Source organism: Hippopotamus amphibius, chromosome 3 (genome assembly GCF_030028045.1).
Source record: "Hippopotamus amphibius kiboko isolate mHipAmp2 chromosome 3, mHipAmp2.hap2, whole genome shotgun sequence".
Taxonomy (NCBI): domain Eukaryota; kingdom Metazoa; phylum Chordata; class Mammalia; order Artiodactyla; family Hippopotamidae; genus Hippopotamus; species Hippopotamus amphibius.
This window is the reverse complement of record NC_080188.1, coordinates 67,425,067-67,448,890: the sequence shown is the minus strand read 5'-3', so window position 1 is coordinate 67,448,890 and position 23,824 is coordinate 67,425,067. Positions and strand designations below refer to the sequence as shown.

General features: G+C 32.7%; 1 protein-coding gene across 5 annotated transcripts in view; it reads right to left on the bottom strand.

Annotated features, from left to right (window-relative positions):
• The window catches only part of RAP1GDS1 (Rap1 GTPase-GDP dissociation stimulator 1), a 149,077-nt gene that overhangs the window by 60,499 nt on the left and 64,754 nt on the right, over positions 1–23,824 (bottom strand). For 4 of the 5 annotated variants that reach the window (XR_009052698.1, XM_057727897.1, XM_057727896.1 and 1 more), the window contains one exon: positions 361–507. The exons of the other annotated variant lie outside the window; for it this stretch is intronic. Coding sequence is in view for 3 of the 4 variants with exons in the window: in XM_057727897.1 (XP_057583880.1) it covers positions 361–507 (147 nt within the window). In the remaining variant the exon portion in view is untranslated. The remainder of the gene's footprint in view (positions 1–360; positions 508–23,824) is intronic. 5 annotated transcript variants of the gene reach the window in all.

Sequence of the window (23,824 nt, the reverse complement as noted above, 5' to 3'; positions counted from 1 at the left end):
GACAGTATTTATGTTTTAAAGCTGCTCTTGGTATTAATATAAAGTAATAAACATGAAGCTATTTTAACACTGTATATTTTTAAAATGTTCACAGCAAGAAATCTTAAACCATACCATTATGTTGTTTCTTATTTTTGATATTGATTAACATGGACAACCCTTTAACAATTAGTCCCATTTAGTAAATTTGACCATTTTGTATTTCTGAAACACTGTATTTTAATGTTGGCTAATTAGTAGTTCTATATGCTACTTACGAATGCTTTGTTCATAATTTTTCTAAATATTTTTGTTTATACTACAGTAACGATGATTTTTAATTTTCCCCCACAGATAAAGCAAGTTTTCAATTTTGTTTACCATTCTCATTGCTATAGTTCATCAGCATGCCACAAAAGACAGTCAAGAGCTTCTCATTGGCGGGATCTGTTTTACTGCACAGTGACCTTAAATGGTCAATTACAATCTGTGCACCACCTGCTTGGTCAACTGCACTTCTGCCCTCATCTGTAAAACAAAGAGTCAAATTAAAAATAAAAGAAAAAAGAAATGTACCTTACAATTTCAAATACAAAACATAACAGAGTTAGTCCTTATTGAGTAAGTAGAAAATAAACCTAAGAAGGACATTAAATATGTCTTTTTGGAAAACAAAACAAAACAAATAAACATGGAAATGGGGATGAGATGGGGAAAAGAGACAATCACTTTTTAGGAGAAAAAAGATTATTCTCATTGGTACCATGTAGGAACTTAAAGAACTGCTGTGGGTTCTAAGAGTTTATGACTATGACGAAATTTTTTGCCTCCTCTTTCACAAATGACAACTCTGTGTATGAGAAAAAAATAGGAACGAATATTCTGTTGGAATATTTTTTTTCTCAGCTTGGAAACTACTACATATATCTTTCTATCAGTGGTTTCAAAGTCAATTATCAAAGACAACCATCCGCAGCACAGTATAATCCTAGATTACAATATGTAATTCCTTAAGATTTGTACTATGGTCTTTTTACTGGCATTTTCAATAGTACATGAGCACATTCCCTTTTTCAATTCTTAGTTTGTGTTTCATTTTTCCTTATTCTCTCCATTCAAGAGCATACCAACACACTTCAGCATTACAACCAGTGGTCAAAATGGTTGAACACACCTTCTGTTATGTGTACATCTACATTACATAGAACAGATGTCATTTAACTGTTGGAACATATAAATTGCTTTAAAACACTTTCTAACCCTTGAACATAGGAATCCAAAGAGATGAAAGAAAGACTATGTCTTTCTAAATCTGACTTCCTTATATAAAATATGATAGACTCTGGAACAGTGCTGTTCAATAAAAATATAAGAGTCACAAATGTGAGCCACATATGTAATTTAAACTTACTAGTAGCCACATTAAAAACATAAAAGGTGAAAAATTAGTTTTAGTAATATATTTTACTCAATCCAATATATCTAAAATATGATCACTCTAATACACAATCAATATACAAATTATTAATGAAATATTTTAATTCTCTTCTTTGTAATTAATCTTTGAAGTCTAAGCGTATTTTATATTTTACACTCACAGTTACATGTCTATTCAGACTAGCCACATTTCAATTGCTCAAGAGTCAAATTTGCCTAATGGCTGCTATACTGGATCTTAAAGCTATAGAAGCATAACAAACGGATTAGTAAAAGGAATGGCTCAAAAAGGAATTACAGCTCTGAAATTAGTAAATGAAAGATTTTCATTTTCCTAATAAAAGAACTGAAACTAAGGTCATATCTTTATAACTGTTGCCGAATCATATTAGAAAATGAAACAATACATATCATTTCCTGTGGCAGAAATATACACACAACTAGCTGGGCTTCATAAATATTAGCTCAAAATTTTGAAGAATTTTAAGGAAATCTGTACTAAAATGAAAAAAAAATAGTTTTATTCACTTAAGTTTTGTGCCATGTCCACCTTGCTTTATTGTATCATTACACAGATGCAGAAATGGACCCTAAGCTAATCAGATCACAGAAAATTCCTAAGTGCCGAGGTAGCTAGTCACATGAGTCAGCCAAGTATTGGATTGGCCAAACAGTTCGTTCGAGTTTTAAAAGTCCGAAGAAATTGTTTGGCCAACCCAATACATCAGTCATATCTCATTTAGAAATCTCAAGTTTTCTTTTCCAATAACATAAATGTAAATTATCTAAATTGTTGGGCAATATGTATGAGGATCATGTCAGAAAAAACTAAATATCAGGATGACAAATCTAAATGTTCAAACCTTCAATACTATGCATATACAATACATCTCATTCCTAAATTGCAAAGCTGAAATAGTTTTTGATTCTAACTGTTGAGTAAATATGGGCTTTCAAAATATAAATTGTGTATGCTTAAAAAACTAAGCTGCCTTCCTATCAACACTTAGCTATTCAATATTCAAAACATTAAATAATTCAATAAATTTTAATACAAATTTATTCAACAAATCTGTTCATCAAATTTAATAATGTAATAAATAAGAACATAACTACAATTAAAAGGCAAATTACCTACTTGTGTTTCAGAGCCACAGTGTTTTTCTTCCCTTCCTTTGCTTCCTACATGTTTCCCTTCCTCCCTCGCTGCCCTGTTTGGATTGTCTACTACATAGCTACGTGTTATCAAGAGCTGGTTGCAGAGCATAAGCTCAATCTCTACATTTGAAATTACATTATTACTAAATCTGAGAAGAAAAGCAAAGCACATATAAGATATAAGTTAAAGATAATTTTATTAAAATATTTTAAACAATCTAAAGATGAAAAAGAAATAAATAATAATGCTTTGTTCTTTTACTCTACCAAAACAAGTGAATAAGTTTTTAAAGGCATCTTACAAATTATTTAAAATACATATTAGAACATCTGTCATTACACAAATCCATATTAATGGTTTTTCTGCAGTAAAGGTAGCTCTATAGCTTTATGTTATGATATTAAGATGAGTATTATTACTGTTCGCTTAAAAATTATTTCCAAAACGTTCCTTATCCTAAACGTTCATACCCCCGAATGCACGCTCACTTTTAACTCTTCTGATAATATGTGACTCCTAATTTGTGAAACATCCTGAGTTCTCACTTCTAGAAATATAATTTACATTTTTACTTTCCATAATTATGAGGCATCCAACCACTGGAGAAAGTGCAGCCCACCAATTCTTTAAGCCCTGCTACATTCTTTAATGATGACCTGTCACACAAAGTAGTTTCCAGCACAAATATGATCTTTCTTCACACTAGGTAATAAGATACTGCACTTTAAATCTAACAAAATATTACTCTCCAGTAGCCAAAAGCAGGAAGCAATAAAATTTGTATCTCATGTTTATTATGCCTCACAAATGAGAAAAAATGTGAGCAAATTGGTATTCCATGAGCAGGTACAAGTTATACACTAAGGCTGAGGAAAGGACCTCAAAACAACCACTGAATACAATCATTGTGATGGGTTATAGTATATCCTACTTTCATATTTGCTTGTATGTTTCCCTAAACGCCTGGTACACAGTAGGCACTCAATATTTATGGAATGAATGGGGCCTTAGGGTAGATTTTGGTAAATTATGATGGGCAGTAGGGGGAATGAGAATGAAAGTCATTTACTTCTTTTTAAATGTTTAAACCACCACAATATGGTTTAGCTTTGCTTGTTTTTTGAACTTTATTTGAATGAAATCTTTTGTGCCTTCTTACACTCAACAGTATGTTTATGAAATTCATCTACTCTGTTATATGTTTCTTTGCTGTACAGTATTCATTGTATGAACACATCAAAATTATTTGTCTATTCTTTTGCTTATTGTTACTTGGCTTATTTTTAGGTTTGGGCTATTACTTAAAATACCCAGGTGGTATTGTTGGTTCACAGAATCTGTACATCTTCCACTTTTTAAGATAATGACAGACAGGCTTCCAAAGCCAGTATATATTCCCTCTAGCAGTGTGTGAGTTCCTGATGCTTCACTCCTTCACTACAACTGGCATTGTATTTGATTTGTAAATCTGATGGGTGAGGTTGAACCTACTGCAGAATATACAGGAGCAGGTCTTTGCACAGTTGACTTTTCTGTACATTCAATAAGACAGTTAATTTAGTTCAAGAGTATACAGCATGTACATGGGGGAAAAAGCTGTTCATGTTGAAGGAGGGAGAGATAAATGGATGCATACACAGATATTAGAATTTGAAAGAAAAAATGGAAAGAGAGCCGAGTAGCTAGTAGAAGTTGACTATCAAGCCTGTGTAATAATATGACTGGATAAGCACAATTCTGGAACTCTTTTATACTCTTGCTTATAGAAAAGCCTCACAATAACATTAGCAAATACATTGGTTTTTATTGTTTTTTGTTTTGTTTTTTTTATCATTTCTATAATCACTGGCTTTCTGAAAAGAGAATTTAGAAGGCTTACATCTTCGAAAAGACTAAGAGAAAGATTGGAGAAGCAGCATGATGCTGGATGTCAAAGAAGCCTGTAATCTGCAATAGCAAATTTTATCTAAAATTAATTTTTAAAAATAATTTATTTTTATAATCTAAAAGTCTATGATTTTCATGCTACCTTCCACTTTTGTGGTTTAAACATCACCTTTTTGCATATTTATTCTCAGAAACTCAATATCAAATATAAATTTAAAAAATCTATTTTAAAAGAATTATGCCTACATACGTAATTGATATGTTTTCCTCCCACCCTCTAATGATCTGTATAATAACAGGATCTTCATTCCTATGCATCCATCTACTCAAACTACTTATTTCCCACCAGAAGTAATAATCCTCTGTGACATCGGGAGTGGTTACTGTGGTGATGATTACGATGCAACACCTCAGAAAATTATGACTACAATTATGACTACACAAGAGAAATAAACTGCAGGAGCTGATCATACTAGTAAGCTTTCATTTAAATTTTGTTAAAAATTAACATTGAGAAATATGAGAAAAGTATGTGTTGTGGAGATACTACTGAATAAATTATCTTTTGTGTTTTCAAAGTTCTAGCAACTAAAGAGTTCACTTTTAACATGTTACACTGCCATGGACTTGTGCACTGCCTCACATTCTCTGTTTTCTATAAAAGCATCCTGCACAAATGCTCTGTAAGTGTTAATTAACAATGCTGGCTGTGCACAGGCCGCACACACACATTATAGTCAGTGCTAGAGATTTGGCATAATCAATGGTAGCATGAAGCATAAAGTTAACAAAGGCATTTTAGGGTTACTGATGGCCAAAATGAAAGCTAACCCTTAGCAGAGAGAGAAAAATGACTTTTACTGTAAATGTACTTTAGAGATAACTTATAATAAGTGAATTAAGAAGATAAATCATAAACCATAATTTCATTTTTCGAATATTTCAACTCAGACTTTGCTTAAAGAAATTGTGATGATTAAATATCAGCATTCTGAACTAAAACTTGGGAAATCTGAATTCTAATTTAATGTTCCCTCATTAAACACTAAAAAAGGTATACTAAATACTTTTCCACTCAGTTCAGCAAGACAATAGCACTGTCTTGGTGTCAATTGTGCATCTATTTTAAAGACTCATTTCTGAAAGGTTTTTGGGTATCTTCCCCCTCAAAATCTTTTTAGGGTACCCATGAACTTAACAGATGTTAAGACCAATCTACGTTAAACAACAGCTGTCCAAAAATGCAGGCTAAACAGAGAGAAGATAATAGACAAAATCTATTTCACATATAATTGGTTAAGAGATTAAAGAGGCATAGTACAATAACACAATTTTCATATCCATATCAGAATTCATGGAGAGTCACACACCCATTCATTGAGCTCCATGTTGAGAGAGAAGTTTCCAAATCTCTGAGAAAAAGTGCTTTAACTAACAATATTAGAATCACAGCAAAGAATGAACAAATTACACAATCTTTTCTTTAACTCTGTAAAGCTTATAGGCCTTACAAACAAAGACAAACCCTTAGACTATGCTGCACATCTTTTCACACATCCTTAACAATTACCCACGATGAGCCATCCAAATAGTCACAACTTTTAAAAGTCCCTCCCTTTCCCAACCTCTGCATTCTTAACAGAAACCATGCTTCCTACTTTCACAGACAGAAAAGAGAAGACATCAGATACAATCTTTCTCACTTTTTCACCCTCTCCAATATTAGACCTAGAATGATATGCATCTTTTCCCAATCACTTTCAGTATCTCATACTGTAATTAAAGTTCAGTTATAGCTACTTAAGGACAAAGGAGATTTATTTTCAATAGAAACTAAGACTTTCCTCTTTCAGTAAATAAAGTTGTGGACATGTCATAAACTGAGGACCTGAATTGAAAGACTATTTAATGATGAAATCCTTGGACTAGTCCTGGTTGTTGGAGTAGAAATTAGAAATTTTGTTACCTAAAATTTGAAATGTTAAAACTAAGAATTTCAATAAGGCAAGGTAGAAGTTTTTAATATTAAAAAAACCCCTGTAATATCACTGAGGTAATGACTTATAAAATAATTATAATAAAGCCTTTAAGTTTGGGGTTTCGCTAAGCTTAACCATAAAAAAGCCTCTTAACCTCCGCTGATGTCAATTTCCTAATCTGGAAAAGGGGGGAAGCAGGAGTAGAAGTTGGTTGGACTTCTTTTTAGCTTTGACATTCTTTTATTCATTTCAGTTTCTACTTCTATTTCCACTGTGTCCATGTTTTGCACACAAGAAGTACTTAATATGCTGTGTTGGGTTTTTTAATGTGTTACATTTTGCTATTTTAGCTTTCCAATCATGAATCATTATAATTCAGGTGCTTAAATTTTTCCCAAGTACATATTACTAGAGACTATAAAGATTATGGCAAATAAATCAGAAATTCTTATTACAAGCTAAGCCAGAAAGCTAAGCTCTGAAAAATTATACTGTCTAGAAATAACAATAATTTTTGATGTGCTTTTTCTTAGTGAACAGAAAGGTGATTCAGAATAGATGCTGAAAGTCAAAACAATTATAACTTAAATTCTTACTAGTATTGGTTTGGAAAAAGTGATAACATTACAAAGATGCCATAATAACATTTACTTTAATCACATTCCTCATGTTTTTTCCTTCAGACTCTATTACTATGACACTTTTAAACCTCTATGAACAATTACTTTGTTATAATAGAATTTGAACTTGTATAATATATATTGAACAAGGATTTTAAAACAACACGCAACATAAAATAGACTCATATTAAATGCAGGGACACAAATACTATTCTGAGACTTTTTAGTCAATACCAAACTATAACTGAGATTAGAATCCTAGATTTTAAACTTCAAAGACCCCCTTAAGAGCCTATTCATTTTCAGTGAATGCCAGCTACATGCGTTATGAAATTCAGATGTCTTAGATAACTAAGTGAAAAATATTACTGAAAATCCCCAAACGATCCCATTGCTGAGTTAAGGAAATGACTGAATTTCTAAAGTTAGCCAGAATTCTGTATGAATAATGCTCCAAATAAGGAGGAAACAGGATAAAGTTTGTAAATATTTTCATTAAAATGTGATTTAAAAAATGTCAGTTGCTATCTTTAAATTTACCTGAATTGAAAAGGAATCAAATATCAAATTTCTTCCTACAAACTTAAAACACAAATTTATGACACACAGATTTACTCAGGAGTATATTCTTAGCCTGCCTTTTAAGTTCAAAAGTTTAATATCTTTATCTGAGATAATGCTACTTATAAAGGAGTAGGCTTTTGAGACACAGACATTATTTCTGCTTATTATAGGTTGAACTATGTCTCCCAAAAATATATGTTCAAGTCCTAACCCCCATTACCTCAGACTTTATTTGGAAACAGGGTCACTGCAGAGAGATTAGTTAAGATGAGGTCATAGTGTAGTAGGCTGCATCCCTAATCCAATACGACTTGTATTCTTACACGAAGAAGAGAGAGATGCAGAGGAGAATGCCATGTGAAGCTATGAAAACACAAATGGAAGACAGCCACATAAAGACAGCAGCAGAGTCTGGAGTGCAGAGTCTGGAGTTTGCTGTCGCAAGCCAAGGAACTCCAGATGCCTCCAGAAGCTAGGAATAAGCAAAAAAAAGGCCTCCTAGTCCACAGGTTTAAAGGGAGCATAGTCCTGCTTGACATCTTGATTTTGAAGTTACAGCCTACACAACTGTAAAACAATACATTTCTGTTGTTTTAAGCCACCAGTTTGTGGTACTTTGTTATAGCATCCCCAGGAAACTAATACACTTCTCTACATAAACAATGTGAAGTATTCAAGTTTCATATTAAAAAAAGAATATTTGACAATAAGTAAGCCTTTACTATGTACTCAGATTTTATACATCTCACAGAAATTATAGTTTTCAGATTACTAACAATAATATTTCTCAAGTATAATTAATATGTGACTTTACTGAATCAATAATATAGGATATTTTATTATTTAATCAATATAGGGCTTTAATTATTTACTTACCTATTTAATTCTTTAATCACATGTAGCAACTGTAATATGGGTACAACCAACAGAAAATTATAGTTTCTTTCCTCATTACTTAATCTACTTTGAATTTTTGTCTACTTAGCACCAAAATATTTAGAAATGGGTTTTGCTTCCTAGATTAATAGTAACAGTGATGGATGTTCTGCATGGTGTTTGTCAATAATAGTCTACTGTTGGGAGAAGAACAAGAGTATGGAGAGAACATCTTTGTGGAACAGGCAGGCATGAATGGCTGAAGGGTGAAGAGAGCAGGAGCACTAAAAAAAAGTCCTCTAGTACCCTTACTCTAATCACAAGGTGAAAACAGCCCACTACTAAAGCTCTGAAGACTACTACACTGAAGTAAAGTTAGCAACAGCAAAACATGAACCCAGCTCAACTTCTGACTAGGTTGGCTGGTCCTCCACCCCATACTAACTGCCTGAAATAAAAGGAAGTGTGCTTATTTCCAGAGAGTAAATATTGTTAATTTCAGTCTCTACTGTTTTTTTATACAGTATATCCAGCATTCAATATAAAATTAAGAGATACATTTTAAAAAGAAAGGAAAATATAATTCACTGTCAAGAGATATATCAAACATCAGAAAGAGACTCATAGGTGACCAACATGTTAGAACTATCAGATATGGACTTTAAAATAATCATGATTAATATATTAAAGAATTTAGCAGAAAAGGTGAATAATATCCATGAACAGATACGGAATTTTGTACATAAACAGAAATTATAAGAGTTAAATGGACATGCTAGAAATAAAAAACATTATCAAAGATAATGATCTCAAAAGGTTGAATAGTATACTCAACAAAATGAAGGAAAGACTCTGTGAACTTGTAGATTAATAGAAATAATAAAAATTAAGACACAAAGAGACAAAAAAGAGTGGGGGGAACACCAAAGCACCTACAAGCTGAGAGAAAATAGCAAATGGTCTAAAGTAAGTATAACTGGAATCCCAGAAGGAGAAAAGATTGAGAACAGAGTAAAAGAATTATTTAAAGAGTTAACAGCTGAAAAATTTCCCCAAATAATGAAAGACATCACACCATAAATCTATGAAGTCTAGGGACCCTCCCCTCTCCCCAGCAAAGAAAACAAAACAAAAATACACACCAAAGAGCCAAGCTGCTAAAAAAATCAAAGAAAAAGAGAATCTTTTGAAGACAGCTGGAGGGGAAAAAAAGAAATATTTATAGTTCGAATAGCAAAAATAAGAATACAGCAGACTTTTTATCCAAAACTATGCAAGCTAGAAAACAATGGAATAATGTCTTTGAAGCATTGGAAGGAAAAAAAAAAATTGTTAACAAAAGTTTTTCAGGCAGAAGGTACTAGACAAAAACCTGAATATATCCAAAGAAACAAGAACAATAAAAGTGATAAAAATCAAAGTAAATATAAAAAATTTTTCTCCTGTTTTTAAAAATAACTGTCTAAAGTATCAATATAATTAACAACAATACATTGTGAAGTTTCTAACATATGTAAAAACAAAATATATGACAATAATACCACAAAGAATGGGACGAAAGAAATGGAAGTATATGGTTGCAAGGTTATTTAACTATATGCGACATAACATAATTTTTGATGGTAAATTGTGATAAGTTAAAGATATATATATGGGCAACCACTAAACAATTAAAAAGATATAGAAAGTCGATAATGAAGACAGAGGAGAGAAATAAAAATTGCCCAATTTATCCAAGGAAATGGACACATTCAATTATAGAACAGGTACTTATTAATGTTAACTTAGCCCTGATGTCAGGCAGTGTGGATATAAACAGGAATATAAGAAGGTTTTCCTTTTATAGACTTTCTATTTCAGAGAGGAAGACAGAATAGTAAACAATAAAAGCTTCAATACAGTTTTTTACAGGCTGTTATGGAAGTACAGAGAGGAGAATATATACCTCTTCTGGGGCAACAGATGGAGGAAAAAGGAGAACGAAGGTTTATATAAAACTTCACAGAAGTTAAATGTTCATGATAAACATAAGTATAGTAACCTGACACCCATAAATTATGAATCCATAATCACAGGTAGATTTATACAGTAAAATTAAAGCTAGCTCACTTGTAATCTAAGTTAAACATTAAAAGGAGTAATAGTTCCTTAAACTAGTGATTAATGGCATAAATTACAGAGTTTAATCAAGGTATTTTAAGACTTGGGGCCAAATTAGCATTAATTCCCTGCCTTTATCTATCAAACTGTTTTGGGGGTACCTATGGTGTTTCACATACTGAGCTAGGCTTGGGGAATACAAAGATAACTAATTCATAGTTAAGGAGAGAAAAGCATGAAGGGAAATATTTAAACAATAAACACAATTAAGTTAGAGCACAATGCAAGCACAAATAAAGAAGTTCTACATAGAAGGGAAAGAAAAAGATTCTTTGTCATGTTTCTCAGAATGTTTTTCAAGTCCTTACTGGCATTTATTAGAAAGAAAAGAAAAAACCCAACTATGTACTTTTTTTGTTTAGATTCTGATTGGATTCCCTTCCTTATTAACTCTATCAAGGAAAAACTTATGTAAAATAAACTATCGAACATACAGATTTAAAATTTATAATTGATGAGTTCTGACAGTTGTGCACACCCTAGAAACTACCAACACAATCAAAATACAAAACATTTTATCACAATCAAGATTCCTCATGTCCCCTTGCAGGCCATCTTTCCCTCTACTTCTGTCCCCAGACAACCACTATTTTCTGTCACTCTAGATTAGTTTGCATAAATATATTCATTTACTATGTATTCTTTTACGTCTAGCTTCTTTAACTCAGCCTAATGACATTGAGATTTATACATAGTGTAAGGTATGTAAGTGGTTTATTCTTTATTGCTGAGTAGTATTCCATTGTATGGGTATGTCACAAGTGTTTTTTTAAATCTGTTCACCTAAATTGATAAGACATTTGGGACTTTTCTAGTTTGGGGCTACTGTGAATACAGCTGCAGAATGCTGATGTACAAGGTTTTAGTTTAAATATCTAGAAATGAAATAGCTAGATCTTATGGTAGGTGTATGTTTATGAGTATATGGTTATTGAGCACTATCACAATTAAAAGAATGGTGTGCCACTGAAAAATTATACTTAAAAAGTTCTCAAAAGCATTAAAAATTGAAAATTCTTGAAAGGACAATGCATGTATTCTTGAGCACAAGAGGTACTTAAATAAATACATATCAAATTGAAGTGAAATCTTAGCTTCATATCTAGGTAAGCATAGGGCTTCTCCTGCTCCAAAATCAATTTGGCCACTAGAGAAAAGCATCAGCCTTATTCTAGGAAACTGATTTTAACTTTAATGTGTAACTTTTCTAATTAATTTTACAATAAATAATAATCTAAATTACAAAATGAGAACAAAATTCAGGACTAAATGAAAGGTTGATTAAAAAATAAAATTCTAGAAATGAGTACTAAGAAATCATCATAATGATTCAGAATTGTGAAGAGGAAAAAAACTAGACCTTCGTATAAGAATGATGCAATTGATTCCATGTTCAGAAATCGTTAAATATTTTCACCTGGTGGCTTTGTTGTTAGTCAATTTTAACAACGAATTATTGTTTAAAAATTCTGCCTGATTTTCATTCACTTATGGCTTCATGAAATATATACCAATCTGAAAAATAATTTGGTGTATCTTCATTGCGTTCTTTTATCATGAAACACTACATAATACTGATCTGGTCTAATAAAGATTAGGTGATACTAACAACATATATTAAATACTTAACTGACCCACACTATATTATGTGGAAGAGAGAGGGGAAAAAAACAAGTATCACCTGGTGTTCACTCAAATGACAACTGTCCAAAGGAAAGAATCTGTTTCTGTTCTTTTATCTTATCACTGCTTATTTTAAGAAGGGTCTTCAGGTCACTCAGGAAATTTTTTTGCTGCTTATTTGACACACTGTTACGGGTTTTGCTACTTTAACCCCCAGTTTATTTCATTTGGAGCACAGTATGAGGAAAAATTTTAGATTACAGAGCTACTAAATATAAAAGCTCACTTTGCTATGCCAATAAATTAGAGAAATTTAAAAGGGTATATCAGTCAGTAAAATAGAATAAAACCAAATTTAAAATATTTATTAAAAATATGTAAGATGTATATAAATTCCTTTCTGTTATTTTTAATCCCAGGAGAGGAAGAATTTATTCAGGATATTTAGTAAGGACAGTATAATTTTAATTTTTATTATCTATATCACAATCTAAAGATTCCTCATGTCCCCTTGCAGGCCATCTTTCTAGGTATTTGTCTGAAAACCTGAAAGGTTTACTAATGTTTGTCTAGCTGGTTTATTGAGAATTGTAAAACTCTGATTAACTGGATTTCCTTAGTTCCTTAGTTTTTACTAAGAATCCTGATCAAATCAAACTGCTTATCATTTCCTAATGAACAAAAAGTAAAGTCAGTATTTCATACATTTTTCTACATTTGGAGAAAATAAGAAGAATAAAGGATCAAACATAGTAAAGCATGCTTGTATACACATATACTTTTTTACCTAAAATTTTCAAATTTGGAAAAATGTGAAAAGCTTCTCCTTTATCACTTGGTTCTGTTCTGTCTTCTTTCAAATTAGGTAAAGTTTACTTTCTTGACTTAAACAAAATAGTGGTTTAAGATTAGCTTTTAGCAAAATTCTTAAAACATATTCCTATATCTGCAATTCTAAGCATAAAGGTATTTGACTAAATATTTATGTATTTATGAAAGTGATAATTTCTTCAAATATAGTACTTAGAGCAAATGAACCAGAGACATGAATTTTAGTTCAATGCTATCACCAATTTAGCTGTTGATCCTGAAAAGTCATGTGAACTCTCAGGCCTCAGTTTCCTTATCTGTAAAATTTGGCAGGGGGGTCGGGGGGAATTAGATGACTTCGAGAAATCCTTTCTATTTAAAAAATTTTATGAATTCAAGGTGACTTTATTCCCTTAAGCTTTCTAATTTATCATGGTTCCTTGAATCTACATATTTTATCCAAGCAACATCTGAATATTTTGCTAAACACAAGACATTATTTAAACTTTTTGAATGTTTATCCCCAAAGTATTTAAGAATATAAAGACACAGAAATTGCCCACCTGCCATTTCCTTTTGTACACCTCTATTAAGAATCTCAGATTTATTACTGCCACCAACAAAACAAAACAAAAACAAGCAGCAATAACAACAAAACTCAGAAAAATGTAACAAAATAACCTCTGTTCTTTCCTTTATCAGTAAACTGCCCCATCCTCTGGCCAGCTGCTCAAGCCCCAAGTCTAAGAATCACTCTTGATTTCTACCTTACCTTTATTCCTGATTCATCCACCACTCTAAATATTTCTCAAATTCTTTTGATGCCCCTTATCTTCACCACCATAACCCTAATCACCAGTCTCTTGCCTGGACTACTACCAGTCTTAGAATTGGTCTCCACACTTCCATTCTTAACTCTTCCATTCTTCTCAACTCACTTTTCATGCAGTTCCAAGAGTGGTGTTTTAAAAATCTATACCAGGACTTCCCTGGTGGTGCAGTGGTTAAGAATCTGCCTGCCAATCCAGGGGACATGGGTTCGAGCCCTCATCTGGAAGGATCCCACGTGCTGCAGAGCAACTAAGCCCGTGTGCCACAACTACTGAGCTTGCCCTCTAGAGCCCAAGAGCCACAACTACTGAAGCCCTCGTGCCACAACTACTGAAGCTCATGTGCCTAGAGCCCATGCTCCACAAGAGAAGCCACTGCAATGATAAGTTTAAGCACCACAACGAAGAGTAGCCCCCGCTAGCCCACTAGCGGCAACTAGAGGAAGCCCGCACGCAGCAACAAAGACCCAACACAGCAATCAATCAATCAATCAATCAATCAATCAATCAATCAATATACCAGATCCCCTTTGACAGCTTCTCATTACTCTGGGATGGCCCACAAGGCTCTCTATGATCTAGGTCTTATTTATTTCTCCCACTTTATTATGTAACACTCTTCGTTCACTGCATCTCACATACCTTGGTCTCTTTCCTGTGCTTTGACCACACCAAGTTCTTTCTTCACTTGAGGTTTTGCAATTGCTATACTTCTCTAAGGAATATTCTTCCCCTTCTCTTTAAATAGCTAGTTTATTCTCATGTATCAAACTTCAGCTCAAGTAACAAGAGAACTTTCTTCACCTTCAAATACTTTCCATTATATCATCTTATTTCCTTGATACCAATGATCACAATCTGTAAATATCTTTATTTAGTATTTACTTGTTTATTACCTATCTCCTCCTGTGCGAAACTCACAAAGATAGGGACTTCTTGCTATTATTTTCTATGATTCCTAACACCTGGCACAGTGCCCTGAACACAGTGGTCTCAATCAATATTTGCTGATTAAAGTATTTGGTTCATACATACACATGAAATAATAAAAAGGCACAGGATGAGAATTTCCTGGGATTTACTCATCATCACTATTGGGAAAAAACAACTCATATGACCCATGGTGCATGTACTGAGATTTTCTATAAGGAGGAACGTAAACACATAACTTCAGTGACATAAAGTCATGTTTCTAATTCTAATAATTCTAATCTCACTTAGGAGAGAGAATTTTTTCCGTACATCATATAGAAGGCTGATTAAAAAAGAAGAGCTTACACGTTAAATCTCTGTTAGCTTATTATTTTACTACAGTGGCATGTCTCTTTTGATTTGCAATCTTCAGCATCATAATACTAGATTCAAAACAAAAATTTTGTAAATGACAAAGAATTACTCTCCAATATAAAAATTCTAGCCTTTGAATCTACATAGTATAAATGTATTTTACTAATAAATTTTATAAGTACAATCATTACTGTATGTGAGCAATATTCTCAAAGGTGGGGGGAAGACAATTATTTATGGTGCCAAAAAGAGGGTCTTCATACCCAAAAAAGTTGGCAGCCTACAAAAACTATAATTTATTTCTGTTACAGGTGCATGAAAAAGAAAAAATAAGTTGGCAGTCATGATGTAAATCATTAGGAGTAGTATCATATTTTTGTAAGTCAGACATATTGTCTATTCTGATATACATGATTATAAAGGATTTTCTGTACTCTTCTTAAATATAGTGCCTCTTAATTTTGCCTAGTGCTATTTTATTTTCCAGGAGCAGGGTACTGGTAAATAGGGTACCTACATTGCTTTTCAAGATAAAGTCAAAAAATACTTATGAAATTTGCTAGGGAAGAAAATTAACTTCTGATGCTTACACTGTCCCCTATAATTTTGTCAAAATAGGTAATTTCTTTTATATACCCTAACCCATCAACATCTTTTCTGAAATTCAAAAAAAAACAAGTTATTCACAACCCAGGTGCAGGTAAAATCCATGAAAGACTAGATATAAAAGCAAAAGCTATAAATATTACATCAGTGAAATTACAAAAATGAGTCATGAAGAAAAAATATCATGACTGTTAAATACTCACACATCAAAAGGAAACATAAAGCTTGCAATTTTATGGCACAGTATTATATTCAGGTTTAAATTCAGCCTTTATTTAATGTAGGATAATTTCAAATATATTTATATATTTACATTTATAATGCAGGATCAGGAGAGGAAAGCACTAGTTCCACAGACGCAGTTTAAAATTAGGTCACAGCACAGTATTTGATGGACAGCTTTGGTGTGCCTACTGATATCAGTATTAATTTCTCTAGACCAATAGATTTCACACATCAGTCAAAATTGTTGACAACTCTAAGTTTTTCAAAAAGCCTTTATATAATAGAGCATCCATAAGCCACACTGCATTTGCTAAAGAAATCACTGAAGTTATTACTCTATTTACTATATTTATATTTCTACATAATCAGCAAAAGACCAAATACCTGTATTTTATAAATTATCGATTAAAGTCAATTATTTCATAAAATTACCTTAAATGACTCCTAAACAGCATTCAGGAAACAATGTAAATAATTTATTGCTCCAATTTATTATTGTTCACGTTCAAAATTAAATTTTATTCCAACTATTTTAATGAGATGCTTTCAAATCAAACTGTTTCATACTTAAAAAAACTACCCTATACTATGTATACCTATGTGTGTGCACACGCTCACGTATATGCAGTAATGGTTTAACTTGAACTGGTAACAACACAGTTTCTCAAAAGGTACATTATTCCACTCAGCAAGAAGAATGTGAATTATTCACCTTTAAACAGTATTTATCCTTTATATTCCTTCCCAACCAAGAGAAATACTCCTGACTTGCAGTGGGCATAACTCTGATTAAAAACAGAGAAAGTTTTCAGTACTTTAGCTTGGTTACAAAGAAGAAAAATAGAAAAATTAAAACAGAACACAAGAAGAGCAGAGGATAATATGTACTGACAGGGTTTCAATAAGCAGACTAGAAATTTTATGTTTAATGTGTCTATACACGGACTTTACTTTTAACAGGTGAAATTAGGGTAGTAAAGGTCTGGGGAAAAAACATTTAAACATAGCAAACAAAAAACCTTACTTTTGCAGAGCTTCATAATCAGACTTTTCCTACCCTTTTAAAGACTTGTTAATCAGGAAAGGGAAATTCTAAAGGCCATTTAGGCTTTGACTAAGAGGCGAGGAGAGAATCTGGTATCCAAGGGACCAAAAGAAATTTTAATTTGGCAACCATGTATGACTTATTGCGCTCAAAAAAAAATCATCGAATACTTCTGCCATGTGCAATGCTCCCTCACACGTTGCCTCCACTTTCCTATGTATAAAATTGATCACAACTAACTGTAAACTATCATTCTACCTCTTTAACAAGGCATTAGCTTTTTTATAACATGGTGCTTGGAAAGAAGCACTGGAAAGAAGCAGCTAAATATATAACGTGTTCTTTGACCTACAAGTTTTATTAAGGCAAAAATTTATAGACTGTTAGATTTTTAAATACCATTTTAATAAACAAAAGGTATTTGAATGTAATATCAAGCACAAAAATGGAAAAATCATAGTTCCTCACAGTATAAACTATCTGAAGAGTTATTAAATATTTAACATTGCTTAAACCTGGTACAGTACCTTGCAAGAACCAACCAAATTAATGATAATCAATCCACTCTTACTTCAAATTTAATTTCATTCTTTCTGCTCCAATCAGTATTTACGACATCACACTTGGCCTACTAGAGTGGCTTCTTGATATCTCTGCCTCACTTCTCTTCCCTTTCCAATACAAATCAAATCCTTCTATGGAACTTTATCAATTTCAAGTTATTTTCAGTGGTTCACACACTCCTGTAAAAAAACAACTCCTTAGCCTACACACACTGCAAGTGCACAACACATACTGATATATGAATGCAAAATCAAGATCTCTAACTACAGTAAACCTTCACTACCATCTGGTTACTTAAAAATCATATCCGTATGACTGTTTATAATATGCCCCACAGCCCCAACTCTGAACCCTTCCGCCACACCAAAGTTTCTCACCATCACTCTGCAACTGACTTTTATTTAATAATGAGTTTGACTTCTACTTTACTGGGAAGACAGAGGCCATGCCAGAAGCACTCTTTTGACTGCCCTCTGTGCTACTGTAAATTTTTCTTTTATAGTTTCACCTATCTTCTATTATTTTTCTCAAAGGCAGAATGTCCTTTCCCATTCTAATACCAAAGATTTCATTTCTTCTTTTTTCACTTATGATCTTTGTCCATCAATCTTCCACTCTAGGAAATTTACTCTGTCCTTGTCCATAGGGTCCTAGCCTGACAAATAAGGTCCTGTTTCCACTATTCTAATTACTCTCACAATGCTGCCCTTCCTACAAATCATTTCTGTCTCTTCTTTTCTCATTCAATTTCTAGGAAGTTAATACCCTCTTTTCATTTCCTCATTACTCATCAGAGCCCTTGAAATTCTATTTCTTTCTCTACAAGACTCGACTTAGAGACGTTTTTTAAAGCATGAATGTCTGTTAATCAAATCATCAAAATTCAGTATTTTTCTTGGCAGTACTTGACAGTGTTTACCATCAAACTCTTTGGAATCCATGACAAGAAACTTGTTTTCCTCTTTCAGTGCTTCTTCACAAGCTCTTTCATTTCTTCTATACGCTAAATGTGGCTTTTTCCTCATGCTTTCCTTTAAAAATTTTTTCTATTCCCATTGGTCAACCATCACTTTTAGTGCATGAATCTCAAAACTCTGTCACCTGAATGTGACAACAGCACTTCAAATTCAACACATCTCCAAACATATCTACCTGGTTGAGATCTATTTCTGTTGTTGGTGTTATCCAGATTTGAATTCTGGACTCATGGACTCCTTTCTCCTACCTGATACTTTCTTGGATTCTTACACACACACACACACCCATACGCACACATGCACACCCACCCTCTCTTCCTTTCTGTTCTCTCATTTATTCTTCAAGCTTGAAAAGAAACAATAACCTTTCTTACTGGTTATTTTCATGTAGTCCACTGTCCACTGGTTTTTAAGTAGGAATATGCATTAGCATCACCTAGGGAGTACTTACAGAATATAGATGATAGGTTAGCTTCTAGTCTCAGATATTCTGATTTACTGGCTCTAGGGTGTGGTCAAGAAAATGTACTTTGAACAAGTTCCCTAAGTATATACAGATACATACTTCTTGTTAAGAGCAACTGCCTATCTTATAATGTATATCTCTTTCAAAGTAACATTTTCTATGGGATCAATTTGAACATTTAACTCTTTTGCTCAAATACCTTCAATGGCTCCCCATAATACAAGCCCTTCTCCAACATGGATTCCAGACATATCTCTCTACCATATTATCTACCTTTTAAAATGCTTTTCTGTGCTCCTGAGAAGTCTTTTAATCCTTTCTCCACATGTCCAAAAACTATGCAGACTAACTGCTTCCTCCTCTATTAACACCACTGGAAGAGCTCACAAATGAGCTCCCTCCTAGAACTCTGCTGTGTATCCTCTTACAGCACTATCACTGTGTCCTATTTTCACTATTGATATACATGCTTCATTACCCTGAATGCACTATAACTTCTTTAAACACAGGAGATACACTTGGACAATTAAACAGAAGTGATTATCAGCAAAACCATTTCCCCCCCTCACATTATTTGCATTGGTTTTTCTAGAACAAAGGTAAATTATAAACTACTTATAGGCTGATCCTGACTCACCAGAAATCTCACCTGAATTAAAGGCTTGTGGCCCAACACGGAAATTCTCCTGAGACTAGGAATGCTAATGTCTAACCTATCCCTACAGAAGGCATGGAAGGTGGCACCTATCTGATTATCTGTTCTGATCAAGGTCTCAAAAGTATGAATTGTCTCTCCCTAAATTTTATTTTGGGGCCATCACCTTTTTTGCTGATTTTTATCCCTCAAAGTCAAATTTGGAGGGACAAAAAATTAGAGGCAATTTTATCCTTCACTTTAATTACACAAATCCAATAAAAAGGCAATTATTGTTATAGATCATACTTTAAACTTTTATATGTATGTGTATATGTATATAAGTTTATAATTATATACATTTTTTCTTCCTACTCCCTCAAGTAGGGCTGAAAGAAACAGGTCATTTGTTTGAGATTATATGTATGCCTCTTAGAAATGTGGAGTTTTTCAAAGTTTTAGTTTTGAAATAGAGACTCACAGAAAGTTGCAAAAAAAAAAATTAGTACAGACAGGTTCCATGTACCCTCCATCTGGCTTGTTCCAATGGTGACATTTACATAACTCTAACACAATACCAACTGGGAAAGTGACAATCTACAGACCTTATTTAATTTCATCAGTTTTTATATGCATTTGTGTATGTGTGTGGGCATGTACGGTTCTAAGCAATTTTATCACATGTACAGATTCATGTAACCATGTGATATTTTTAAACATTCACTATCATGTAAATCAAATTTTATCAAATTGATAACAGGCTTAAAAGTCAAAGATAAGTGTATTTTTGGGTCTCAGAAAATAGAACCTGGATACGTTACACAACACAGAAATTGAGCAGGTATAATGGATGCAAAGTAGAACTGTATTTTGGTTTAAAATAAACTAAGAAATATATTCAAGCCAAAACTTCTTTAAAATTTTAAGCTGTATGCTTGAATCAACTTCTACTACCAAAAAGCAACACATTTGGGCTATATTGTCCAAATAGAACTACGGCAAAACCTTGGATTGCAAGTAACCTGCTCTGCAAGTGTTCTGAAAGACGAGCAAACATTTCTAATAAATTTTAACTTGATAAACGAGCGATGTCTTGCAATATGAGTAGTACGTGACACCAAATGTTACATGATCACAACTGAGACAATGGAGCTGACCACCGACAAACTGATGGATCTGCATCACCAGCAATAGTAAGAGGTTATGGAGGAGATCTTGTCTGCAGTGGAGGAGGAGAAAAAAGGCGGAGGAATCCTTCACTTCAAATGAGATTAGGGAGATGTATAAAATGTGGGAAATAGTGCAAAATTTTGTAGAAAAGCACCACCCAAATAAGGCTGTAGCAGTACGAGTGATGAATCTGTTGAACGACAATGCAATGTCACATTTCTGCGAAATCCTCAAAAGGAGGCAAAAGCAAGTGTCATTGGATAGGTTCCTTGTTAAAGTTGTACAAAAAGAAAAAGATTCCACTGAGCCAACAGATAGCAGTGATTCTGTTAGTGACAGTGAAAGTCGTCCTACACAATAACCCTCCTCTCTCTCGTCTCCCTCACACCAACCATGAAGGTTTTAAAAGGTAAGTGCAGGTTACTTTATTTTTCTTTATATTTTGTATTTTCTTTATTATTTTGTATTATATTACTATATTGTAATCATTTTTATATGAATATTTTTGGGTTGTGGAACGAATCATCTGAGTTTCCATGATTTCTTATGAGGAAATTCACTTTGATACACAAGTGCTTTGGATTACAAGCATGTTTCCGGAACGAATTATGCTCACAAACCAAGGTTTTACTGTACTTCGTATTATTTCTTGGATTCTGTTAAAGATTTGGTACAAGAAACAATCATATGGAGACTATTTGAGCAATTTTTGTAGAACCATTACTGAAGATGCTGTCTGTAATGCAAACCAGTAACTTTTGCATATTTTAAGAGGAATGTGTACAAAATCACCTAAGAAGCTAATGATATCCTGATGATAAATCTCTTCTAGAATTTGTCTCAACAGTTTTTCGTTTGACTGAAGATCTAGAAAATTTCTCCTTAGCATAAAATAAAAATTATATAGCATATTAAGTTTTTCACTTTGGCAACTGAGATGCTCAAATTAATTAGGGCTCATTATAGTAAGTATATTATCCCTGAGTCTTACTAGATTTATCTTTACCTCTCCTTATATGGCTTCTGTCCTTTATACTTTTTTAAAATACCCTGTGTACATTAGTGTATGCATTGCATTATGTCACAGCACACATTTTTGAAATAAAAATGTTATGGAATGAATATTTGTGTCTCCCTAAAATTCTAATGTTGATATTCTAACCCCTGATGTTATAATATTAGGAGGTAATTAGATCATGCAGGTGGAACTCATGAAGAGACAGGAGAGCTTGCTTTCTCTATCTCTCCTCTCTCTGTGAAGATATAATAAGAAGAAGGCCATGGGCAAACCAGGAATGTCCTCATCAGGTACTGAATCTACTGCTGCCTTGATCTTGGGTGGATTTCCCAGCCTCCAGAACTGTGAGAAATAAATGTTGGTTGTTTAAGCCACTCAGTCTATGGTATTTAACTACAGCAGCCCAAACTGTCTATGACAAATGATCATACATAAATGCTATGTATTTCCTTTGCATAGTAGTTCATATTTCATATTGTAATCTATATTATAAACCTTATTTAACCCATACAACAGTCCACTTTTCCAATGAGGAAACTAAAATTCAGAAAGATTAAATGACAAGTTGGTTAATGGTAGATCTGGAAATCTAATCAATCTGTAATATTTGCCTTCCAAAGGGCAAAATATATTTCATTTATTTATAATTTTATTAATTTAAAAATAAACTATCTTTTATAAGCAATGCACTATTTGCTTAGTTTATAAAAAATGGCTCCGATTACTACTCCTATCATCCATTTATTTTCATTAGGATCAAAAACAACATATTTAGCGTGTACTCTGTAATTGTCCACAAGTTGTGTTCATTTGTGTATTTTATTTTCTCCACCATATTAAAAGCTCTTTAATGGCATGAAACTTTTATAGAGCCTATGATAATGTTACAAAACATCTATTTCCAACTACTATATATGTAGGACATCTTTACAAGAGAGGATTTTCACGTGATAATAGCCATATTTACCATCTATAAAAGTAGCAGTTGCATATAGTTGTTTATTCTTATATACATGATGTACTTTGATAATAAATTCATTAAAAAATAGAACAAATTAATTAGTAAAAGCTGGAGAATTTTATTTTTATATTTATTGGTTGATAATTCTATTCTACTCTAAAATTGAATACTAAAAAAAAGAACAAACATATAAACCTGCAAACTCCTCAATAACAAATACTTAACCTAATTTACATCACTGAAACAAACATTTATTTTTAATGCAAGATATAAGTAGTTCTCTGTTTAATACAACAGCTGCAAACATACTCTGACTACTTAGGCAATTTTGAACCATGTCTGTATTATTTTTATTTAACCAGCTCACATTACAAAATATTATAGAATTATTGCTAATTCTTTTTCAGCATTTGCAGTCAGAATAATAAATTTTTTCTTTATCCCTTACATAAAAATAGTATAGCTCAGAATTACTAATATACAAATAGGTCCATGCATATACCTTGGCATTGTTTCCTTTTTATACTTCTTGAAGTCACTGAAATAAACAGTATTTAGTTCATCTAATAAACAATGGCTTTGGCAAGCCTGATTACCACCTCTTTTTGGTATATTTATTTATTCATCGGTGAGCAAGAATTCAATATCCTTTATACCATATAAGACAGCATGTCATAAAAGCTTCTTAAGTGTGCATCTTCCTAATAACAGGACTAATTATATAATCACTAGCATCAATTTTATTTCTGTAAAGAGGTATATTTCTTTAATTTTAATATATGTTAATTTGAATTGTATATTATTCTTTCTCTGGTATACAAAAGGCACAAATACTTAATTTCATGCAATCACTTTCTTTTAGCCTCTACTAATGACTTTTAACCAGTATATCCAATATCAATTATTTCCTGACCTCAAGCAGTAACATCTACAAACAGAGAAAACTC